Source organism: Maniola hyperantus, chromosome 7 (genome assembly GCF_902806685.2).
Source record: "Maniola hyperantus chromosome 7, iAphHyp1.2, whole genome shotgun sequence".
In the NCBI taxonomy this organism is placed as follows: Eukaryota; Metazoa; Arthropoda; class Insecta; order Lepidoptera; family Nymphalidae; genus Maniola; species Maniola hyperantus.
The window spans coordinates 5,993,480-6,014,890 of NC_048542.1; the positions used below are offsets into that span (position 1 = coordinate 5,993,480).

General features: G+C 38.4%; 2 protein-coding genes across 2 annotated transcripts in view; both read left to right on the forward strand.

The window, feature by feature from the left end:
- The window catches only part of LOC117983598 (nucleolar protein 4), a 153,811-nt gene that overhangs the window by 10,820 nt on the left and 121,580 nt on the right, over window positions 1-21,411 (forward strand).
- LOC117983611 (uncharacterized) lies at window positions 18,409-21,047 on the forward strand. The gene is made up of 2 exons (XM_034970225.2): window positions 18,409-19,044; window positions 19,122-21,047. The coding sequence occupies exons 1-2, from the start codon at window positions 18,703-18,705 to the stop codon at window positions 19,821-19,823; spliced, it is 1,044 nt and encodes a 347-aa protein (XP_034826116.2). The 5' UTR covers window positions 18,409-18,702; the 3' UTR covers window positions 19,824-21,047.

The window sequence follows — 21,411 nt, forward strand, 5'->3', positions numbered from 1 at the left end:
TATTTAGTACCTACGTACCTAATTAGGTATCAATGGTATCATGTATGTAGCTACTTTTTATGAACTAAAAATTGTTCAGTGGATTAATCTTTCAAATTGAAATTATGTAAGTAGGTGTTATAATCGACTGTAAAAATTTGCTAGTTAAAAATACTTTAATCTTCATTTCTTTACAGTTTACACGTTTGTGTACTTTCCAATTAATAGGTAGGTATGCAACAATTCTATAATAGGTACCTAGATCAATATTGTGATGGATTACGAAACAAAGAAGTCGCTATGTAGGTATGTACAGCATAGCTATAACTTTTTAATTAAGTATAATTATTATAATTAGTTACCAAATCCACTCTTCAGGTGTTTAATGAATAAATTTGACGTTATGATCGATCGTTTTTGTATTGGGAATCTGTCAAAATGTCAAACTTATCCGTTGATAATGTTTATGGAGGTTGTGAAATAGGGCTTAAAAGTATGATTTATTTAGTTACTTTAATAGTTGTGTTCTTTTATCTTTAAAACATTTTTATTTTTCATGTACCAAATAGTAGTTACAAAGTAAAATTAAGTTACATTGGAAATGCTTATCTCTAAACAGAGATTTATTCCAGCTTCCCATTCAAGTCTTACATCTTAAGTTGCCCTAGAATGGTCCTACTTTTAAGGATTCCCTAAATGTAAATATAGTTCTTCGCGCTAGACTTGCGCTCAATGCACCACTAATAATTCACTTCTAATCAATTGCCAACTGAAAATCAAAACGAACAAGTAGAGAAAAAAAAAACCAAAAAAATAAAGAAAAACAAGTGTGTCGACTCCACGCCACCCCGGCGGCTGTTTGTCATGCTACCGCGGAGTTATAGCTATGTCATGCGGCCACCGGCGCGCCACTTTATACATCCGACGGCGCTACCGCCCGCCACGAGTCGAGAGCTGCTATATAGGGATAGATATATACGAGTAGATGTAGCGTATAGCACCAGATTGGGAGCGTCGTGTTCGAGACCTCGCAGTGATTGATGTAACACAGCGTCGTTGATAGTCCCGTACCGCGTAACTAACATCGTTAAATACCGCGTATATCTATCTAGGTAGCTACTAAGTATAAAGTATGTAGGTACAAAAAAATTAAATAAAGGCATTTTTCGGTTCTTTGGCCGATTGTGTTTCGCATTGACGATCTAGAGTTCAAGGAAAACAAAATGGTCCTAAACTTGTCCTAAACAACCAGTTCATTCCAAATTTAACTGGTTTTTCCTGTTGCCTATATCCTTCCACAGGATGCAACTTGCAAGCTATCGCTGTACTAATTTTCGTCAAAATCGGTTGAACGGATGGACACTGGACAGTGAAAGGCCAGCAGACAGACACAGACTTTCGCATTTATAATATTAGTATGAATTTTTCTAATGGGCCGTGATTCGCCACACACACTGGAATTTCATAGTCAACATAGGGGATTCTTTAGAGGACGATTCAAACGATGTGTCATATTCATTCAACCTTTGCCGGATGCGAATACCCGTAACACCCCTAGTAGCTGGTAGTAGTATTATTTCAATATTTTAGTTGTTTTACCTTAGGTAGTTACCAGCTTCCCGGGAAAGTCGCTGCCACGCTCTAGCTCTTGCCTTTGTATTTTGTTATCTTAAAATAACTTGTTTCGTGCGGTTGGTTAATCTGGATGTTGCGGTTTGTCCTTCAACACTGTTTCTAGTTTGAAGCCAAACTTTAAATATAATATTTTAGTATGTATTTATTTACTCCTTAGTTTATTGCAGAAGTCTTTTAGTAAGAACCGACATGCAATTGTAATACCTATAGGTAGGTACTTACTTTGGAAAAAAACGTTTTTTATGTGAAATAAAATCTTACAAAGTGCTTTTGTTGCTGGGTCTGAAAACCTGAGATTTAGCAAGTGGATCTCCTAATATTATAACGTACTAGCTGATGCGCGCGACTTCGTCCACGTGGAATTTGGTTTTTAAAAATCCCGTGGGAACTCAATACTCATTGATGTCCCGGGATAAAAAATAGCCTATGTCACTCTCCAGGTCTTTATCTAACCCTTGGCAAAAAATCACGTCAATCCGTTGCACTGTTGAGACGTGATTGAAGAACAAACCAACAAACAAACACACTTTCGCATTTATAATAAGGGTACTGATACCCATCTACTTACTCTAGTCTGTATACTGTACCTATCTATTCTGAAAGTAAGACTTTATCTACCTACTGTCGTCTGTCAGGCTCAGGAAGGTACTATTAAGTATTGTGTAGAGTAGGTAGGATCTACCACAGAATCGACGGCATTTTTAAAAATCTAAATCCATCCGTATTCCGTATAAAGTCGCGGGCAAGGTGACAATAGGTAGGTAGGTATATTATATCGATTCAAAATCAAGCCAGGAGTTTCTGCACTCTCGTTCACTCTGCCAATATAGACAAGAAGTAGGTAGCTACACAAAATGTCAACTCGTATCATCCCAGTGTGAACATGGAGTCTGGTTTCCGAGTCGTTATTTTTCATCTCTCGTCAGTCGTCAAAGCCGCTCATTACGGCGACGGGTGAGTTTCGAGAGGCGCTCGGTGCGGCGCGGCGCGCGCTGTTCGACGACGTGTCACGGATACACGACCCGGGGAAGGGCTAGGGGACGTACTTTTATCATATCGATATCCATGACTTTTTATTTTTAACGGCTTATCCGTGAAAGCAGTGTGACCTGTGAATACGGAGTCCGGTTTCCGAGTCGTTATTTTTCATCTCTCGTCAAAGCCGCTCATTACGGCGATGCGACGGGCGAGTTTCGAGAGGCGCTCGGTGCGACGCGAAGGCACGCGGGGCGCGTGAAATACGCGCTGTTGGACGACGTGTCATGGATACACGACCGGAGAAGGGCTAGGGACGTAATTTTATCTTATCGATATCGATGCGTTCTTATTTTTAACGGCTTATCCGTGGAAGCAGTGTTACCTGTGAATACGGAGTCCGGTTTCCGAGTCGTTATTTCTCATCAATCAAGGTATTCTTGATATTCCTGCAGCGACCTTTTCGATATCGATGTTGTTTGTAGTTTGTATGTCCCTATTAGAGCTACTACCCTTGCATGCAATCAGACGGGGCGAGCCGCGACGAGCGACGCCACTCGACGCGCCACGTAAGACCCACTACGCATGGTCGACTAGCCCGGCCCGGCAACTATCGACCCTACGTAGCGTTATCCGTTGCATCGTAAAAATGCGACGTAAAATAGAGAACGTGCCAGCTGCGCCAGAATCTGCGTTCTGTCGATGTCGATGTTGTTTGTAAATAATACCCGTCCCTAGCAGCGCGCTACCCTTGCATGCAATCAGTCGGGGCGAGCCGCGGCGACGCCACTCGACGCGCCTCGTAAACGTTATCGGCTACATCGTAAAAATGCGATGTAAAACCGAGAACGTGCCGGCTGCGCCAGAATCCGCGTTCAAAGTATGAATTTTTAAAACTATTTTGTTTTAGAAAAGCATTTAAATATGAGAATTTTCCATAAAACACTCTCAACATCTTTTATTTTTTCTACCTCGTCGTCACCACTGCCGTCCTTTAAAAAGTCGTTATCTGCAAAAAATATTTTTTGAGAATTTTGAGTTAGGTAGGTTACCTACCTACCTACTTATCGCCATAAAATTTTAAAAAAGAATGCATTGCATATTGCATAGTATTCTTTTCTAGAAACATTAGGGTGTGAAAATTCCCACGTTTTTTCAATGACTTCTACACATAGAAGTTATTGCGTTTCTTGTCGAAAACTCAAACAATATTTTCGGGTTTGGACGGCAGCTATACGTCATATGCACCATGTGTCACTTGTAGAATGCATGGGTCACTTGTAGGATTTTTCACAATCCAAAATATTGTGCGTCTTGCTTGAATCACTTCTGTGAGAAGCTTAATAATACTACTTACTTATATTATATTGTTAAACTTTCATAGGTATACGATGACTTATCATAGTTAGAAACTTGTAAACTTACACGCTTGAAGAGAAAGTTGCGTTAGAGGTTTCCGATTTCCATCAGTTTGCATAAAGTGCGAAATATTGCGATTTAAACTATTCACCAAACACCTCACCACTATTCGGGCACTATTCATCATAAACACCACTAGATGATACCCATGAATTCGTCCGCGTGAATTTCTGCTTTTTAAGAATCCCACGACGGACGTGGATTTAGGATTTTAAAATAATTTGGGAACTCTGATTTTTCAGGATAAAAAGCATCCTACCCCAGGCTGGAAAATCATAAATCGCTCAATAGCTTGCATAACGGGGAAAGGGCATAATATGCTACTTTTGGTCCTGGGAAATCAAAGAATTCCCACGGATTTTCAAAAACCTAAATCCACGCAGACCAAGCCGCGGGCATCATCTATGTATATGTATACATATAAGATAAATTATACTACCCTAACTAGAAAATGTGCTAAACTTTATTATTGTTATGGCACCACAGCCCTGGGGCCTTGAAATTAAGATTATTTTTGGCGGTGAAATTTAGCGAGTTGAGAACATTATTCCTCAGTCAAAAAGGAGAAAAAAGGTCAAAACCTACACTTAACATTTCCCCACAGAAAAACACGACGTGCGCGTGAACGTGGAACTGTTATCATTCCATCCCGTGCGGTATTACGATTTACATAAAATAATAAACGGGACAGTCGCCCATAGCAGGCGCCACTAAAAAACAGCTTTCTTTGGGAGATAATCCCGGGGCCGGATTGCGGGATTGCGAGATCGCGGGACGCCCGAGGGTCGGTTATCAAGTTATCAATTTGACGGCCTGGGTCGTACAGTTTTATTGTCAGTCCATGTGTACGTTCACTGTTAGGTTATAACTTTTGCTTGAGAAGAGTGAAGGCTATGAGAAGTGTAAGATATCGGACACAGACCGATATGCCGAATTTATACTAATCTATACTCCATACTAATATATTATAAATGCGAAAGTGTGTCTGTCTGTCTGCTAGCTTTTCACGGTCCAACAGTTCAACTGATTTTGATGAAATTTGGTTGAAATTATTAAAAATCCCATTGGAACTCTTTGATTTTCCGAGATAAAAAGTAGCCTATGTGACACTATGGACATAGCCTACTTTTCATTCGACTACGACAAAACCAAAATAGGATGGGGTATGATTATACTAGCTGATGCCCGCGACTTCGTACACCTACGAGTGGTTGTAGGTTTTTTTTAAACTATACTATAACCCATGCAAAAAATCACGTAGATCCGTTGCTCCGTTGCGACGTGATTGGAGGTCACCAACACACAAACACACTTTCGCATTTATAATATTACATATATGAGTAGTGATAGATATGTTTTCAACAAGTCTACTCGCGCGTATAAAGTCTCATGGGAAGAAGCGGCTTCCTAAAGGAAATAGAGCCTCCCGAACGACGCTAATGGAGCCTGCCGCGCCGCGTTACGAATGCTAGCCTGCTGTTCAACTTTAAACCTGTTAATAATCGTGACAAAATTCTTATTTAGATTAGGAGATAGCAATTTACTTTGATAGCTAGCTATATATTAAAACAAAGTGATCCTATAAGGGTTCCGGTTTTCCTTTTGAGGTACGGAACCCTAAAAATGATTGATTTATCAATCTTGGTCTGGAATTTTGTTCGATGTTTCATTATGGATCCACTATCCAGTATTTAGTAACTTTTGGGAATCGGGCGGGGTGGTAGGTTTCCTTTATGACATCCATACTAATACTATATCTAAATGCAGAAGTGAGTCTGTCTGTCTATTATCTGTTTGTCTGCTAGCTTTTCTAGTTCTGCTAGCTTAGCTCACGGTCCAACAGTCTAACCGATTTTGATTAAATTTAGTACAGAGATAGCTTACATCCCGGGAAAAGATATAGGCTACTTTTTATCTCGGAAAATCAGAGTTTCCACGGGATTTTATAAACCTAAATCCACGCGGAAGAAGTCTTGGGCATCCTCTAGTAATTCATAAAGCTTTTCGACCAACTATACTTGTTACGACGAAGCTTCTGGATGCTATGGAAAAAAAAGGTTGAGGTTACATAATATGAGGAAAAGGGGAATACAAGAAAGAGAATACAAAGAAATACAAGGAAAATATTACCTAGAAAATACTTAGTTAAAATATTAATTTGGAAGGCAGGGAGGATTAAGAAGTTTATTCAAAAATGTTGTACTAGGAGGGTAGGTACTGTAAAATAAAGTAGCCGATTACTAGGTAAACATAAAACGGCAGGAATAGAGCGGGCGGGCCACGGCCCACGACTTCCTTGCGGAAATAGAGCTCGTTCCGGTCGGAGCTAATTGCGCGTGCCACTACCGCCTGCTTTTAGGCAGCTTCTCCTCCCTCGGTCGTAAGTTGCGAAATATTTTGTGTTTGTGGCGACAATATATTCATAAAATGCATAAAAATAATTGAAAATATTTTTGAATACCTTCCTACTATATTCCATGGTTTTGGCACGTTTTGGTAAACTACAAATGAGTTTTAAACACAGACTATGGGAAAATAATAGACAGTAAATGACCCCATAAACAGTAAAACATCCATACAGGATGTTTTACTGTTTATGGGGTCATTTACTCATGATATTATAAAATATTTGAATGTGTGTTTGTTTCTTGGTTTATTGGTTTGCTAGTTTCTCATTCAATTACGTAGCAACGGATCGACGTGATTTTTATCCCGAAAATTTCAAGAGTTTCCACGAGATTTTCATAAACTTAAACCACGCGGACGAAGTCAAGGCATCAGCTAGTATTCTATTAAAGAGTTTGACAGTTACCAACTGTAGTCGCTATTCGGTTACGATCTCTCATCTCATACAAAACTGTCTTGTTTTGTTCAACACTGAATCGCACTATGCATCTTTGCAAGAGTCCCAATCGCCTTTGAAGTTTGAACTGAAATTAGTTCTCATAAACGCTCGTCATTTGAACGAGAACTGCTCATTTTGCAGAAACTCTAAGAGGAATAATAAAAATAAACATTACTCTGGTAATATTATGTCTCGCACACGGCGCGTCCGGGCGTCCCGCACTTAAACGCAATGTCCCGGATTTCCGACGCCAGTGTGGTCCCGGGTTATTACTGCAGCGAAATAAAATAATGACCAAACATCATATTGGATGGCGCGCTTCTTTGCACTACCTGTTCCGTCTAATGGTTTATGAATAAAATAACAACAATTTCGTTAACTAAGTACTTTAATATTTTTATTTTCAATGTGTCTAATAATGGCTCAGCTAGAATAACGGCCAGTGCGCTTTGAAATCCATCACCATCTATCTATCTTTTTCCTTTAGTTTGTGATTTCTGGTAGAAAACTAGAAATGATTAAACAAAAGAATTGATTAAAATAATATTAAATTTTTATTTGTTTTTATCTAAATATATAAAAGGTGACTGACTGACTGTTTCGTCTATTAACGCACAGCTCAAACTACTAGACGGATCGGACTGAAATTCGGCATGTAGATAGCTATTATGACGTAGGCATCCGCTCAGAAAGGATTTTTGAAAATTCAACCCCTAAGAGGATGAAATAGGGGGTTGAAATTTGTGTAATCCACGCGGACGCTAATAAGCATAAGCTAGTTACAGTTAATTCTTGTGTTGCCTTTGCTACTGGCTCTCATCCTCATTTTTTTCTTACTTTATGTGCATTAATTGCTTCGTAGTAGATAGGCATATGCGCTCTACTATCTTATCACCGTGGAGCTATGAATCAGCTTAGCTTTTATCACCATAAGCCCACGCTCTTGCTAGCTAATCCATTAGCTAGCGAACACAGCGAAAATGCAAAAAGACAATAGGTATCATTTTGAAATTAGAACGCAACGTTCAGAAACTCAAGTTTTAGAATGCTGAGAACCTCAGAACGCAACAAATTTTTTTCCACTCTCAGAATGAGAAGGCTTTAGCTATATAGGCTACCACGCTGGCCAATTGCGGATTGGTAGACTTACTTTTGAGAAAATTATGGAGTATTCTTGGGCATGCAAGTTTCCTCACGATGTTTTTCCTTAACTATTAAAGTAAGTAATGTTTTATTTAATTGAACCGCAGACCCCACGAAAAGGAGGCCGACGTCTTAACCACTAAGCTATCACCGCTCTGTTAATCTATTTTTCCTCAACTGACTTAAAAGGTAAACAAATAACTTCTCTTCTCAGACCTGGGCGCGTTTGGAACCCTCGTAGCTTTAGTTTTAAGTTTGCGTAATAATTATCACCACTATATCTTACAAATCTAACACCATACCAGACCATCAATGAGAGTAATTTATTACCTATTTTGAATAAATCATTTGACTTTGACTTTGACTAACTTCTCGCTGAAATTCGTAAGAGGCGCACTAGGTATCATCATCATGATCAAACAATCACCGGCTCATTACAAAGCACAGGTCTTCTCTCAGAGTGAGAAGGGTTTTGGCCATAGTCTACCACGCTGGCCATGTGCGGATTGGTAGACACTACGCGGCCCATATTACGACCTTGTTACAACGAAACACCGATGCCGCGAAATGACAATGAAATCATGATGGATACGAGAGAAAATCGAACTCAAGAAGGTCTAAGTGCGTCGCTTACTCCGAGTTTATCTTTTAAGTTAAGTTGTAAGTTAACTGTGGAACCAACTCCCATCGGCGGTGTTCCCACTAGATTATAACATGGGGTTATTCAAGGGGCGGACCAACAAATTCCTAAAAGGCCGGCAACGCATCGGCGGTTCCTCTGGTGCTGCAAATGTTCATGGGGGGCGGTAATCACTTAACATCAGGTGACCCGCCTGCTCGTTTGCTCGCTATATCTATTTAAAAAAAAAGGCAACTAAGGAAAATTTAAGTAGGTAAGTACAATAAATTAATAGTCGTTAGTATTCACACTTTGGGTGATAGAATAATAAAGGAAAAATCGCGCGCTTATAATGGGTGTGCGTGCAGCTAAGCCCAACCAGTAACCCTCCGAGCATTAATCAAAATTAAAAGTGAATTAGGCGGGCACGCGCGGACAAACTGGCCTAAATGAGTCCTCCGTTTGGCTCTTTGTGTCCTCAGTCCCTTTCATTAGCGGGCCGTATTTGAGACCAGCTAGGTGATTCGCTAACTCAGTGTCTAGCACTATGATAGCCACCGAGGTTGGTTGGTTCTACATTGCTGCTTCACTGGGTGATATTAAAATATGTTTTCGTAGAAAGCCTTCAACGGATTAAAAAATGAGCTCGGTGGCTCCAGTCAGTGTTAGAAATTGAGTTAGCGAATCACCCCGGGGCAGCGTTTGGGAAGCTTACATAATATGTCTGCCTGTCCGAAATTCCTCAGTGCTTGAAGACCAGGGTCATTAAACAGTGCGCCGACCGTGATAACGAACATAGGTGTTCTATGGGACGATAATCCGGGGGGTTGGTTTGGTGGTGGTTGGTATAGTCATGGCTAGCTTATATTCGGCTGCCATGCCTGCCAATCATGAGGTCCTGGGTTACATTCCCGGGTGGGGTTAAAAAATTATTGGGTAATTCTGTCAATTAAATACCATAAGCACAGAATATATTATATAATAGTACTAACGTACATAAGCCATATACCGTGCACCGACACATCCCGACCAGACTTGCGTCCGTCCGTCCGTCCGACCGACCGTCTTCTTTTAAACGTGACGCCAAAGCATAGGTATAGTACGCAACAGGTCGATATGGCAATCGGGGAGGGAACGTACCGCACACCCGCAAAGCCCCCGCGTTAACCCAGTGCGGGTGTGCGGGGCGTTCCCCCGCCTCATACCTCGATTGCCACCTTGACCTGTCACGTACTATAGTATTATTTATATTATGTTTTATTAAAATGTGTGTGACAACCCTAGATAGATAATATATCATCCAAGTATAAAATATTCCCGTAGCTGTGTTGGTGCGAGTGCTATAGAAACTGCCGCCGCGCCGTGCCCCGGGCCGCGCCTCGCAACCGAGGTGCTGACGGGGCGCACTGCGATCGATGCGGTTTGATACTTGAACAATATCATAATATTGTTTAACTGTGAAATGTTAATTTTATCCCGTAGGAAATGGCGTGGGCGGTTGATTCGTGACTGAAATGATAATAGGGCGAACTGCGCTTAATGCGTTTTGATACTTTAAGTTTAATTAAATATAAAAAGTAGAATCGTGAGAAATATTACTATGGTAAATGGCCCTAAAGTAGAAGATGCCTAAATTATACGGCAACCAGACAATGCTTGACCGATGATGAATGACCAATTAAAAGTAAAACATAAATAAAAAAATTATCATTAACTAGATGATGCCCGCGGCTTCGTCCGCGTGGATTTAGGTTTTTAAAAATCCCGCGGGAACTCTTTAATTTTCCGGGATAAAAAATAGCCTATGTCACTTTCCAGGTCTTTAACTAAGTATAGATACCCATGCAAAAAATCACGTTGATCCATTGCTTTGTTGCGACGTGATTAAAGGACAAACCAACAAACCAACAAACCAACAAACAAACACACTTTCGCATTTATAATAGGGGTACCTAGTGATTTGCAAGAAAGTTGATGAGTACAACAATATGTTATCAGTAATAGCTTCTTCAGGCCACAGGAGGTAAAAAATATAGTAGTAGATATAACATATTATAGTGCACGGTTACATGTACACGTGAGCGTCAGAATTTCAGAAGTAATTTGATGGCCGGTAATCCCACCGTGTTAACCCCTCGGGTTCTCCAGCTCTCCTCGCTTGATAGATTGCAACACTGTTTATTTTTAATTTATGGTTAGCTGCAGCTATCACCTTTTAGTAATGTGGTGATGTTTGTTAAACTACAGTAGAAATGTATCTACGTTCATTCACTGGTTCACACTTCACTCCGCTCTTGTTCACTCTGCCACGGCCCACGAGTGAGCACAAAAGTAGTTCGACAGCTGGCAAGTTAACCCCTCGACCTCACCCCGTCACCGCACGCAGAAATCGTGATGCGTTGCAACACTGTTTACTTTTAATTTATAGGCTAACTCGCTAGTAGCACGCACTTGACAGTTTGCAACACGGCTTACTTTTAATTTATAGACTAGCTCGCTAAGCCGTCAAGTTTCTAAATGGTTCTTCTCCGGCATTCCGAACCCGTGGTAGATGCATTTGACGATTCAAAAGTAATTGTAAGAGTTTAATTGAATAAAAAACATTTCTATCTATTCGATTCTCTTAGCTGCTATGTCATAACTGTTGTGAAGTTTATTAGATTGCAGTAGAAATCATGTAGGTACGTGTATTTATTGTCGCGATCGCAAGTTTTCGCCACGAATGAACGTTAGAAGTTGTTAGACAGCCAGCAAAGTAACCCCTCGGCCTCACCCCTTCACCCCACGCGGAATTCGTGATACATCACACGCACTTGACTGTTTGCAACACTATTTGTCTGTGATATTACGTTTCAATTTTACTTCTTTTTAACAAGGAGAATTCGACACGTATCTTTTTTGGCGATGTTAACATCGCAACTTCCTCAAGTCTGAATTAATGATTTTATTACTTTTATTTTATTTGAAAAGATATATTATGACAAGTTTTAAAAAGGATAAAATACTCACGGAAGATCTTTTAGAAGTGGAATAGGTACGGATCTCATGGGATAATAGTAGGTAAATCAGTTATAACATTATGCATACAGTACACTTCTCAACCATTGTTAGTAGATATTATTAGTTAAATATGTATATCACATAGTGATTCTTGATGTAAATACGAGTAGTTAGATGTATTTGCGCTTTACAAGTAGGTATTTCACACAATTTACTGAGTCTAGATAATGTGGATGTCAGCCCACGTTGCATCACAACACGCGAGAACATATATTCTATCTATGGTGGCATATGTATGAGTTTCCATGGTATTGAGGTCATTGCAATGTCAGCCTTATTACGACGAGGTAAGAGTTGAATCGAGTAGACGCATAAGATTTCTCTCGGCTTGATAGGTGGCAGCGAGGCCAAGAGACAGATAAATATCGCTTTCAGTTCCGTTTATATCGCGAGATTTGTTATTCTGTTGGTATGACACCGTTCACCTTTCATGTTCTCATTATATTATCCGAAATCAGGTATCAGTCATCCATTACATTTAAAGTACCTGTGTCCCTAGAACGACTAATGATGCAAGGAAAAGTCAAAGGCACGCGGCAGGTCACCTATGAGATGGACGGATCATATAAAGGCCACAATGGAAATTGCATGACAGAAGTGTGCATTAAAGGCATGGTAAGGGAGAAGTGAAGAGTGAAGACATATTATTGTCAAGTGAAGTGAATCAATCACAAGTCTACCAAGACCATAGCGCCTAAAAAGAAGAAAAAAGACAAATAACTACGCATGTTTTGCCTAAAGGTTAATAAATATAGCAATTTTTTGGCATTTCTCATCAGTGGTAGATTTATTTGACTATTCTAAAAGTTCATTACTACTATTTCTACTTCTAAATGGGGTCTATCCTCTTTTTCTGCGTAGTATTTTTAGGCCCTAAATCTTGAATACCAAGTTATTCTTCAGAATTCATCTAAGATGAATTTTATCAACTTCTATCTCAACAAATATTTTTAAAGATTTCTTTTATCATTATCAATTTCATTGAACTTTGATACGAACCCGAACTAATGCTATACATTTCCAAATCCCTACATCGCAAGTTGTAAATAATATTTCTCAGTACGAAGTTCGCACTCTTTGAAGCGGTGCTGCCAGTAATTGCCCCGCTCTCACTGAACCGCCGTAAATATTTATCATTAGCAGATGCCCGTGACTTCATCAGCATAACGACAGATTGTAATAGTTCTCACCTTTTGTAGACGATTTTAGGTCTTATTCGTAACGATATTCATCATCATCATCACCATCAACTGATAGACGTCCACTGCTATACGTACATAGGTATCTAGGTCTAGTAGGTAGTAGTAGTAGACTTCCACACTCCACGATCTTACACTGCCTGAATTCAGCAGCTCCCTGCACCTCATCTGATGTTGTCCGTCCACCTAGTGGGGGGTCTTCCAACGCTGCGCCTTCCGGTGCGAAGTCACCATTCCAGCACCATGAGACCCAAACGTTTATCGATTTTCCGAACTATGTAGCCTGCCAATTGCCACTTCAGCTTCGCAACCCTTTGAGCTATTTGGTCAGTCTAGATCTCCTACGGATCTCCTCATTTCTGATTCGATTACATAGAGAAACTCTGAGCATACATAGCTCTCTCCATCGCCCGCTGAGTGACCTTGAGCTTTCTTATGAGGCACATAGTTAGCGACCATGTCTCGGATCAATATGTCATCACTGGTAACACGCACTGTTCGAAGACTTTGGACTTCAAGCACTGAGAAATTTTGGACAAGAAGACCTCGAAGCTTCCTGAATGCTGCCAACGGAGTTGGATTCAGCGGCTGACCTCATTCTCGATTTTGGACTTACCTTACCTAACTGGATTGTGGATGGATACCTAATGACATTAGATTTTTGAATAGTGACTTGCTCTTGCTTGTAAGCTTCCTGCATTTTGTGACGTCCATTTCCATACAAAAGCTTGATGTCAAAATAGCAGTTACGACAATACGAGCAAGATATGATTTGAAAAAAAGGCACATGGGAATTCGACTTATTTGCATGAATTGTCACGAGGGTAAGGCTAAAAGGTATCATACTCATGTCTCATGTCTTTCGTCACAATCTATGTGACGAAAGACTACCTTTAGAAACACGTCGTACCCGTTGTCGAGTCATTATCTAGTTTTTGTCCTAGAGTCACGTAATCGACAGTATTGTACATTGTCTCTATAAAGACATGAGCTTCACAACGTTGAAGCAAGGTGGAAGTGCATAATTTTCTTGTCTAGTAGAGTTACCGCATTATTTGTATAAATATGTTCTCTACATAATGTACCTAAAATGAAACAACGTAAAGTTGTCATTTTTGTAACTACGATGAAACGGAAACGATTTGTGCGTTTGGAATAATAGTTTCTTTATGTGCATGTCTTTCAACATTTTTTTCTTAACTCCAGTAGTTTTTTTCTCAATTTTGATGTATTATTTTTATACTTATAGCAGATTTAAGTCATATTTCAGTTATGGATTTAGAAAAATAATAATTATATAAAATAAGTATTTTTCTTTTATCACTAAATAAGAATAATATTTAAATCTGCTAAGTGTATATCTCTTCCTGATTTTTTTTGCTAAATCCTGAATTTAATTATCAGATCTAATTGAATGTATGCAATTTAGAAGTATACTAATCACAAGTTTCTTCTTGCATAGAAAAGATAATATTGAAAAGAAAATATTGACTACCTTTATATTGGACTATTCAATTCATGTACTGCATCCATAATCTACACTGAGCTTTAAATTCAAAGCATATACACAATAATATTATTGCTTCATTGATCATCGCTGTCCGGCCTGGAGTGGGACTGTTCTTCTATTCAAAGGCAAATTCATCTGTTTACGAAACTACCACTTGGCGCCAAGTTAGTATGGATTTCATACTAAACATCCACTCTATGTAAAAGCTAAGATTGGATATACAGTTTAGAGAAGTCCCTTCGGTGTTCCAAACCAGTGTTTAATCATTTACTTTTTAAATTTATATTTCGCCATTTTCACTGTAAACTACATTTCTTTTTATACTTGAAACATCATCACGCCCTCTGTTAAAAGAACATCATATTATTCAGAATGCAATTTTAAGTGTCGTGCATTATTCTCATAAAATAGATGTTCAATGTTCTAGATGCGTGACATTTAAAGCCTTTATTTGCTTGTGAGCCATGTCCCAGACCTAGTTTTGTGACTTAGATGCCGATAAACTCAAGCATTCACTTGTAAAAAAATATTGAGAATCCGTTTTTTTTTTCAATTTTATTGAAATGAACAACAAATAAAGCCGAACATCGATACGAACGTAATATTTTCATCAATCGTTCTAGCAAACGCTCAAGTAAATGATAGTCAAAAATGTATTCTTTGAAAGCAGCGCCGCCCGAACTGTGTGAATGCTCATTCGGGAAAAGTTCAAAACAAATTTTTGTTGAGCACTGGAATGCTTATAGAGCTCAAGTTTATCAGCATCTTAAGACAGTAGCGCCAACAGGCAGAAATCTCTACGCTTTATATGGACGCAAGAATCTTGTGATTATATGGATACCAGACTTGGAATTCTTGGAATTGTAGGAATTGAAGGAATCGTGCCAAGCTGCTCACGTACGTGATATTGTCATGTAATGATGAAAACGGTGGATATGTTTTAATTGAGTGTTGATTTCTACTACCTTTCTGTGTCGCAACATTTAAACCAATTAGGTACAGCAATCTGAGAGCATAACATTTGTGTTTAAAGATAAAATTTCTTTGTCATAAAAAAATATTACACTAACTTCATCCTATAAAACAAGATAACGTACAGTAAGAATGTACATTATTGAAAATATTATGTACTAATAAACTATTAACCTTTGGGCTATGAGCTGCGAATTTACGCACTTCTAGATTGACCTAAAAATTCGTTAGGCAGAAGCCGAAGTTTTGGACAAAGCACATATTTTTGGCATTCCTGAGGATTGTCTTGGTCAATTGCGATGTGCTGCCATTTGGGTTTTGGACTATAATCCTTACAATTCTTTGCTTCTTTTCTCATTCGAGTCATAATGACTGATTATGGTGTTTAATATTACGTCATATTAAAATTAAAACGCTTCAATGATTCACTAATTAAAATCACTTAGTTTTACAAACTAAGCTATCTCAGCGTTGATAACTTGGAGACTCCCTTCAAACTGCATTAACTAAGCTAAGGGCCGCTCCAGAAACATTATTTCGAGCTAATGATTTACCACTACGTGACCTATTTATGCTTCTTCGTTTAGAATATTAATTAATTTTTAGAAAATAAATTATTGATGTTAAAATAGTCTCGTCTTTAATTGACAATGATGCGATCTATAAGCTATTGACCAAACTTACAAACTTCACCTCTTTATAATATTAGTGTACTTAGATGCTCTTGAAAATAGCATTTTGCTGATATTATGAAGATAATATCAGCAAAATGGTATTTTCAAGTTTATAATTTAGTTGTTTAATCTATTATGAAGATAATAGATTGTGTTTTTCAAACTAATAGAGTTCTGAGGGTCACGATTTGGCATGATAAGTGGGCTCCCAAATTCTTCCGTAATTTAATCTACCAGATAATATTCTTTAATATAATATTATCCATTTAAGTCAAATGTAATTTTTTTTGTAATAAATAAATATTCATTCATTCATTCATTCAATATGAGCTGTTGTTGTACTAACTTTAGGGATATCGTTTATATATATGCATTTCGCATTGTATTTTGACAAATAACTATTCTTTAATTCTAGTCTGGGATGCCATTACTTGGGTTGTATCTAGTTTGGAGCGCGTTCGTCGGCGAGCAAACAAGAAATATTATGTGAAATGTGAACGCTTCGGTGGCGGGAGATTGCAGGAATGGCTGGCGTTGTGCTTACCGACAGACATTCAGAGATATGCATCATACATAGTACATACATTATATTATATGCTACGTTGATAAAATTCATAACTTATGAGTCGAAAGAACTAAGTAGGTACCTACTTGATTTGGATTTTTTAATTAAATTAGTCAAAATTGGTATTTAGTATTTTATTTAGGTTCATAAACGTATATGTGTACATAAATTTAACAATACATGGAAAAATACATATTCATATAAAATATTTACATTTGATTAATGGTTAGTGATATTTAAATAATATCATGAGTTATATAAACTCTAGATAGCAAATAATACTAACTAAAAGGTTGAAACAGTTTTTAGTAAAATGGTGAAAAAACAACTAAGTATCTACCTACCTATAAAGTATCAAGATGTGTTATTTTGACTATAAATTGTTATTAAAGTTTCTATCAAAACTTAGTCAGAATCTGTGGTGACAAATATTCAATTTTGTAAATAAGATAAATTCGCCACAATTACCATCTCAACTTATCGCGTCCTATAACTAAGTAATAGCACAGAATATAAATACTAGTACTAACGTAGTAATAGGTTAAATAGTGAGTTTTTCGTAAAATGGTTATAAAACAACAAGCTATGGTTGGTACCTACCAAGGTATCAAGGTACCTACCAAGTATCAAGATGTGTTACTTTTACTGTAAATTGTTAAGTAAGTAGGTACTTATTATTGTTTCTATTTAAATTTAGTGAAAATACTTGTGGTGAAAAATTTTCAATGTTGTAAATCCATACTATTATTATTATAAATGCGAAAGTGTGTCTGTCTGTCTGCTAGCTTTTCACGGCCCAACCGTTCAACCGATTTTGATGAAATTTAATACTACTTTTTGTCCGCTACTTTGTGCGCGTAAAAGTCCCGTTAGGAACCTTTAATGTTTTTCTAAGATAAAAAATAACTTTATATTTAACTATTAGGTAAGTACATAGCTTCTGCGAAAATCCAGTCAGAATGTATTAGTCGTTTCAAAGATTAGCCCGGTTAAACAGACATGTAGGTACATACCTAGACATTTTTTTAGGGACACAGCATACGCAATACTTTTAGCATCAGCAATCGGCGATTTAGTTGCTTTTGCAGTTAGCCGCGTTTGAGCGCTTCAATTACAATCACCAGTCATAGCGATTAAGCTGTGTTTTGGAAGCTCGATGCCGCGTCCGAACGCTTCAATCCGCACACATGCAACCTCAAGTCGCAGTGATTAAGTTTAGTTTCATACTGGCTGAAGCTACGTCATTTTTTTCTAAAGAATATTTGCCATGCTAATCATGAATAATATTCCCGTTTTCCCTCCAACTAAGCGTAAAGCTTGTGCTAGGAGTAGGTACGACAATAGTGCAACAGATGGGACTGAACTGCCGACTTTTCGTATTTCAGTCCGCGCCTTAACCGTTGAGCTATTAAGGCTCTCATTTGCTTAGGATTCTGATGAAGCTGCACTACTTCTCGCATTATTGATAAAACTTGATCTTTCCGCGAACCAATTCGACAACGACAGAATCCCTAAAACGCGCGATTTTTTTCAAAACACGATAGATATTAGATACCTACATCGATACTTGCATCGATGCAAGTTGCAACGGCAAAATCGCTGATTGCCGATGTTAAAAGTACCGTGTATGCTAGGGCCCTTAAGTCTTAGTGGCTGTTCCGTGTTGGGCGCTGCGGATTATATTCAGCTTATTTTATCCTTTAAAATGAATATAATCGTATTCATATTTCACAAAGTCGTCAATAGTCAAAGCGACAAATAGATACGTAAGTAGTATGCGATCCACTTATAGCAAAGTTTATAAAGAGAAAAGACATCTGAATGTAGCGATGTGCAAACGTGTCCGGTCGCCGCCGGTCACAAATCTTCCATTTCACTCGGGCTCAGCCTCCGCGCGCTGCGGAGAGGAAATAGCACGCTCCAAAGCACGCGACTGCGTATCGGCTACTCCCGAAATAGTCCCCCCGCGCAGGGTGCCAGCCCATCGACGTGCTTTTAGTATGCTGCGCGCATGCGACACGCCCGCACCCTTCTACGCTCCTAGTAGCTCGCCTCGTAAACTCGTGAATCACCAAATAAGTCAAATAAATAAATCAAAACAAATGAAATGGTCGCTATATTAGCTAACCCGAAATGGAGCGAGGACCTCACCATCCAGATGATCATTGAATACGAAAAAAGAGAATACCTGTGGAACCCGGTTTCAGAAAACTACAAGAACAAGAAAATACGCGAACAGGGATACGTCGAAATACTGAAAACTCTTAATTTAGTCGACATAACGGTCAAGGAGCTGAAAAATAAGATAAAGAATATACGATCATCGTACAGCGTCGAGTTAAAGAAAATTCGCGCGGCAAGGAAGGCTGGCGCGCATGCGTACAGGCCGAGCGTCACGTGGTTCGAGCACGCAGACAGGTTTCTGCGAGCGATCGTCACTCCCAGCTCCGTAAGTGCCTTTATTTACGTTATTCTGGACCTGCGCTCTGGCTTTCTAACTTTGAAGAATAACTTTCTTTGTTTTAGGTCGACAACAGCTTGCTCGAAATCGCAATGAGTGACGACAGCGACGCCGTGCAAGATTTGAGCGAGCGAAAATCGCCGGAAAAGAAGAGCCCACGCAAACGACGCAGCTCGACGCGGTCGTCAACACCGTATGTATTAAACACGCCGTCCCCGCGTCCGAGTACGCCCTTCGGGCTCAATCAAACTTCGTCCCCGTTCGGGATACTCCCGACCTCGACATCCGCTCCATTTCTTAATCCCCCCGTTGGTATAGCAACGCCGCTAATAACCTCGCTTGCAACCATTTATCCGGTGCCGATCAAACAAAAAAAGAGCAACTTCGACGATCGGAGCGACCAGTCGGAAACGCCGCAGGACTTGAGTCAGCATTCAGAGAGTGGGAACGAGAATGAATTCGAAATGTTCGGTAAATTGATTGCGAGCCAGCTTCGAAAATTACCGCTCAGTTTGGCACTGGATACGCAGTTAAAGATCCAAACGCTTGTAAATGCGGCCAGAATACAAGCCGTATATCAACAATACAGCTATGCGGGTCCATCGCAGGAGGCCTTGTCTGTGCAGGCACTTTCCAACGGTATATTAGCAAGCATGGCTTCCCAAAGCCCTTACACCTCGAGGACAGTAATGGACCTCAGAAACGATTCACCCGACGACTTGAATTTGAAAACTGAATACAATCTAGGATCTGAATTAGAAGACTAAAATGGTATCTAGAAATTAATTTCACAAGATTGATTTTTTCATCGGCATACCAATGCAGGTGAAACAATCAATCTTGTGGGACCCCTTCAGCATAAGTTGACTAATTGCTGAAACAATTTGCGGTCATTACTTATGTCGCATCTAAATTTTCTTCATCACGGATATGCGTGCCAAATATTCGTATGCAGATGTTTTGCCTGTTTACAATAATTACGGAACGCATTTCATTCATTCTATAGATAGAACGAATGATACGTCCGTCTGCATAATAAAGACAGCGCAAACAAAAATATGAGGTAATGAAGAGGGGGAAAGGAAATAGAGACAACAATGAACATTAAGTATATCCATACTGAAACTTTCAACAGTGAAATGAAAACTCGCGAAATATTTTCTTAGCGATTCGGTAGTTTCTGATAATCGAGTCAGACTCAGACACAAAAGACAAAGATTTTATGTAACAATACATGTATCTGGCATGATAGAATATTTCTTGTTAATTAACCTGTTGAAATTTTCCGCGTCGGCATTGTATTCTTATGTGTTTTAGATGTTTATATAATAATGTGATAGATGTTGTTATACTAAGACCGCGAATTTTATACACATGTAGCAGTGATTATTATATTGTAAATGCCAAAGTACAAAACATTCGAAAATAATATACAATTGAAAGCAGACGGGATAGAGTTTTGATCTAGTCGTCTAGAGTGAGTTTAAGTTAGATTTCAACGTTTGGCTGTGTTTAGGTTATTTAGTTTTGTTTCAATTTTGACGGAACTTTTTGTAATTATAAGTGAAAAATCTAATTGCTGGTGTTTGATTTTTGTATGAAGAGGATTATCATGGTTTTGTTGCGATACAATTAATATCATTTTTCTAAAATGTTTTAAAAGGAAACGTTTAATATATATTTGTATACCTAACTGAAACGATTTTGAGACTTAAATAACATTATTTGTTAAAAGGTAAATGAAAGTTTTGAAATGTCTGTAAATTAGAAGTATATTACGAATTTATTTTCAGTGTGATAGATGTAAAATTTTATGTCATTAATAGATGTTAAAATGTGATTACCATGACAGAAAAAAGTTAAAAAAATACCTCATTATAGAATAGTATAGATTTGATATTAGCGCGGAGTATATTTTACCTGTTATTCGATGTGCCACAGTTATATAAACGGTATGTGATTTATTAAATACAAAAATTTTATAAACCACGTTTGCTTGTTTTATTTAACTCATATTTTGTTTAAAAATATAGGTATCAAGCATTTTTGAATGAACAAATTTTAAGGTAAATCTGATAGGTAGGTACTAATAATAATTGTATTTTTATTTTTGCCAATAAAAAGTGAAATCTTGCTTGGTCCAAAACGATCATTCTAACGAACTAAAAGGCAATTTTGATCAGTCAGCAGGTATTTTATTTTACTTTTTAATGTCCTATTCTACTTGCAGCTGTCGTAACCGTAAAGTTGGAATTGCTCCGAGTCGAAAGACATAATAAAAATGCTTTAGAGCAGTTTTTGTTTACTATAATATCCTCTCTGCTGGGTATTATATTATGCTAATTTAATATTTCC

Coding starts and splice junctions, on each gene's coding strand:
- LOC117983611 (XM_034970225.2), top strand. CDS start 18,703: ATGGTCGCTATATTAGCTAACCCGAAATGGAGCGAGGACCTCACCATC. Junction 19,045..19,121: donor CGATCGTCACTCCCAGCTCC/GTAAGTGCCTTT, acceptor TCTTTGTTTTAG/GTCGACAACAGCTTGCTCGA.